The sequence below is a fragment of the Palaemon carinicauda genome, chromosome 36, assembly GCF_036898095.1.
Source record: "Palaemon carinicauda isolate YSFRI2023 chromosome 36, ASM3689809v2, whole genome shotgun sequence".
NCBI classification, from domain to species: domain Eukaryota; kingdom Metazoa; phylum Arthropoda; class Malacostraca; order Decapoda; family Palaemonidae; genus Palaemon; species Palaemon carinicauda.
This window is the reverse complement of record NC_090760.1, coordinates 57,200,094-57,203,336: the sequence shown is the minus strand read 5'-3', so window position 1 is coordinate 57,203,336 and position 3,243 is coordinate 57,200,094. Positions and strand designations below refer to the sequence as shown.

General features: G+C 52.9%; 1 protein-coding gene across 1 annotated transcript in view; it reads left to right on the top strand.

Moving 5' to 3' along the window:
- The first annotated feature begins 2,073 nt into the window (after window positions 1-2,073).
- Window positions 2,074-3,243, top strand: part of LOC137628648 (uncharacterized) — a 1,856-nt gene continuing 686 nt past the window's right edge. The window contains exons 1-3 of the mRNA XM_068359801.1: window positions 2,074-2,274; window positions 2,406-2,772; window positions 2,965-3,173. Of these exons, the coding sequence (XP_068215902.1) occupies window positions 2,074-2,274; window positions 2,406-2,772; window positions 2,965-3,173 (777 nt within the window). The remainder of the gene's footprint in view (window positions 2,275-2,405; window positions 2,773-2,964; window positions 3,174-3,243) is intronic.

The following is a 3,243-nucleotide window of genomic DNA, read 5'->3' as shown; positions in this document are numbered from 1 at the left end:
CACATCTTGTATTATATTCTTGCACTGTTTGAATAAACCGTCAGTAGTTGTTGGTGATAGCTCGTCTCACTGTCCTTACAACTGGTGACCCCGGAGTTGAAGTAGCATCAGCGGTTTTGGCTCTGTCATTAATGGACTTATTATGGCCATACTACCTTCTATTACTCCGTTACCTTAGGCGTGAACTTCGGCCTTTGGTGTTCCCACACCGCGGTGTGTTTGTAAGGCAGTAGGATGAGCTTAAACGACATCTCAACTTCCCATGTCTTCACCAACTCGTCGACTCACCACAATGGCGGATTTGACCCACCCATCACACCCAATGTCCTCGCCTCCACGCCCAAAGTCAAACTGCCGCCGTTTTCTCAAAATAACACTGCTTCCTGGTTCCTGAGAGCAGACGTACTCATCCGAGTCGCTAGGCTCAGCAACTCGTCCGCCAAGGCCGACATCGTTCTCACCTCCATCCCAGAGGAGGTATTTGACAAGATTTCCCCATGGCTCGACGCCCAGGCTGGCCAGGTTTCGTACGACGACTTGAGAACGAAACTCTTCGGTATCTACTCACTCTCACTTTCAGCAAGGGCACAGAAAGTCCTGGACCTTGCTGGCAAACCCATGGGTGACACCTCTTCTGTTGAGGTGTGGGACGAGCAGACCGGCCTGCTAATGTTTCCCGAGACCGACAGCAATGGCTGACGGCGCAAGATTAGACTATCTCGCGAGATTTTCCTTCTACGCTTGCCGCAGGACGTAAGGGCCCAATCGACGGACGCCGACACGCTTCCGATGAACGAACTCCTGTCGAAGGCTCAGAAGTTCCATGAGGCCTCCAAAGCATCCCACCTTAGAGCATCATCAGTATCGTCTTCGTACTTTAAATCATTCATTCATTCATTCCTTCAGCTGCTCTTCAATAGACTCTTCAGCAACGCTTCCTGACGACGACGACGAGATCAACGCTCTGGCAAGGAGGAAACCACCGCAACCGACACGTCCGAACCCTAGGCCTAATCCAGCATGGTGCTTCTACCATCAGCAGTTTGGTGCTTCTACCATCAGCAGTTTGGCAGCGACGCCAAGAAATGTAGGGCACCATGCAATTTCCCTAGAAGATGACGCCAGAAGAAACAACCTACCCCCATAGCACCATAGCAGGTGCAGGAAACCAAAGCAAGAATGGTTTTTATATCCTCGACACCGTCTCCAACCATAGACTCATGGTTGACACCGGCGCTATGCAGTCAACGTTCCCGCCGTCACAAGCCGACCTAGACCGTGGTCCTAGCAAAGATGCCCCCTTGCTCGTCGCCGCCAATGGTTCTCATGCAGTGTTATGGGACTAGGATCCTCAGGATATCTATCATGGGCTGTTCGTATTCCTGGCCCTTATCCATCGCTGACGTCAGTCGCCCCCTCCTCGGTGCAGATTTCCTCGCTCACCACGGACTACTCGTCGACGTTGCTGGGAAACGCCTCATCAACACAGGAACCTGCTGGTCCCGCGCCCTAAGAGCCGGCCCTGCCACAATGTCCATATCCCCTGTAATGACGCAGCCCTACGCCAACCTTCTGCAAGAATTTCCTGACGTTTTCAAGCCCGAGCTCCGACAATCACCGGGATCCCCCTCCAAGTACGGGATCTACCACCACATCACAACGACGGGACCTCCTACACACGCAAAATTCGGCCGCCTCCCGCCCCAGAAGCTGAGGGACGCTAACCCCGCCTTTGAGGATATGGAACGCATGGGTATCTGTAAGAAAGCATCGAGCCCCTAGGCATCTCCCCTACACATAGTAAAGAAGCCTGACGGGACCTGGAGACCTTGCGGCGACTACAGGCACCTCAACATTATCACAACGGCCGAACACTACCCTCTGCCCAACATGCAAGAATGTGTTGTATGCCGCAAAATACTTCACCAAGATGGACCTTTTAAAGTCTTACTTCCAGGTCCCCATATTTAGATAGGACATTCCGAAAACTGCCATTGTGACACCGTTCGGATCCTACACCTTCACATACTCAACCTTCGGTCCACGCAATGCGGGGCGACCTTCCAACGCCTAATGGATAGCATCCTGGGCAACCTACCATTCTGTGTCTGCTACGTCGACGACATCCTGATATTCTCAAGGACCAAGGAGGAACACCGGAGGCACGTGAGCGCCGTCCTCAAACGCCTGCAGGAGAATGGCCTGGTTGTTGTTTTGACAAATGCACATTCGGCGCTGAAGGAGTGGACTTTCTCTGTCATTGCGTGTCCTCGAGTGGGGTAAAACCTATGACAACCAAGGTGGATGCCATCAGAAAGTTCCCGACACCTACGACCACCCGCCAACTTCAGGAGTTCCTGGGGATGGTCAATTACTACAGGCGCTTCATCCCCAACATCGCACAGACCCTGACACCCCTCGATGACGTCCTGAAGGGAAAGGCGAAGAAACTTGAGCGGGGTTCCCCAAAAAAACATACATTCTCCCAGACAAAGGACGCCCTCGCAAACTCCACCACCCTGGCTTACTTCGACGTTAACCCCCCTCTGCGACTGACGACCGACGCCAGGAATGTCACCTGTGGGGCAGTGCTGGAACAACACGTCGATGGTTCCTTGATCATTGGCATTCTTCAGGAGAAAATTGAAACCCGCCGAAACAAGATACAGCACCTTCGACAGGGAGCTCCTCGCCGTCTTCCTCGCCATTCGCCACTTCAGGCACATCCTGGAGGGCACACCATTCACCATCGCGACGGACCATCAACCACTCGTACACACCTTCACAAAATCGACAGACGCATGATCCTCCCGAAAACAACGTCATCTCGCAGCAATTGCCGAATTCGGGTGCATCATAAGCTACGTTCCCGGGTAAAAAAACCCAGTCGCAGACGCCCTTTCAAGGATTGAAATCGACGCAATCCACCTGGGAATTGACTACGCTAACCTCGTATCCGAACAGCGCACCGACCTAGAGGCACAGGATCACCTGACGGGGCCATCTGCGCTCAAGATAACTGCAATTCCCCTCTGGCCGACAAGAGTAACTATCCTCTGCGACACCAGCACTGGCCGCTCACATCCCTGGATTCTGGCTTCCTGCAGAAGAAAAATATTCGACATCATCAATGGACTTTCACACCACTTGGGACGCACCACTGCTCACCTCCTGTCAGGAAAGTTCAATTGCCAGACCAGCAAGATCAGCCTTCAGACCGAATAGGGGATAGGTGATTTTCCC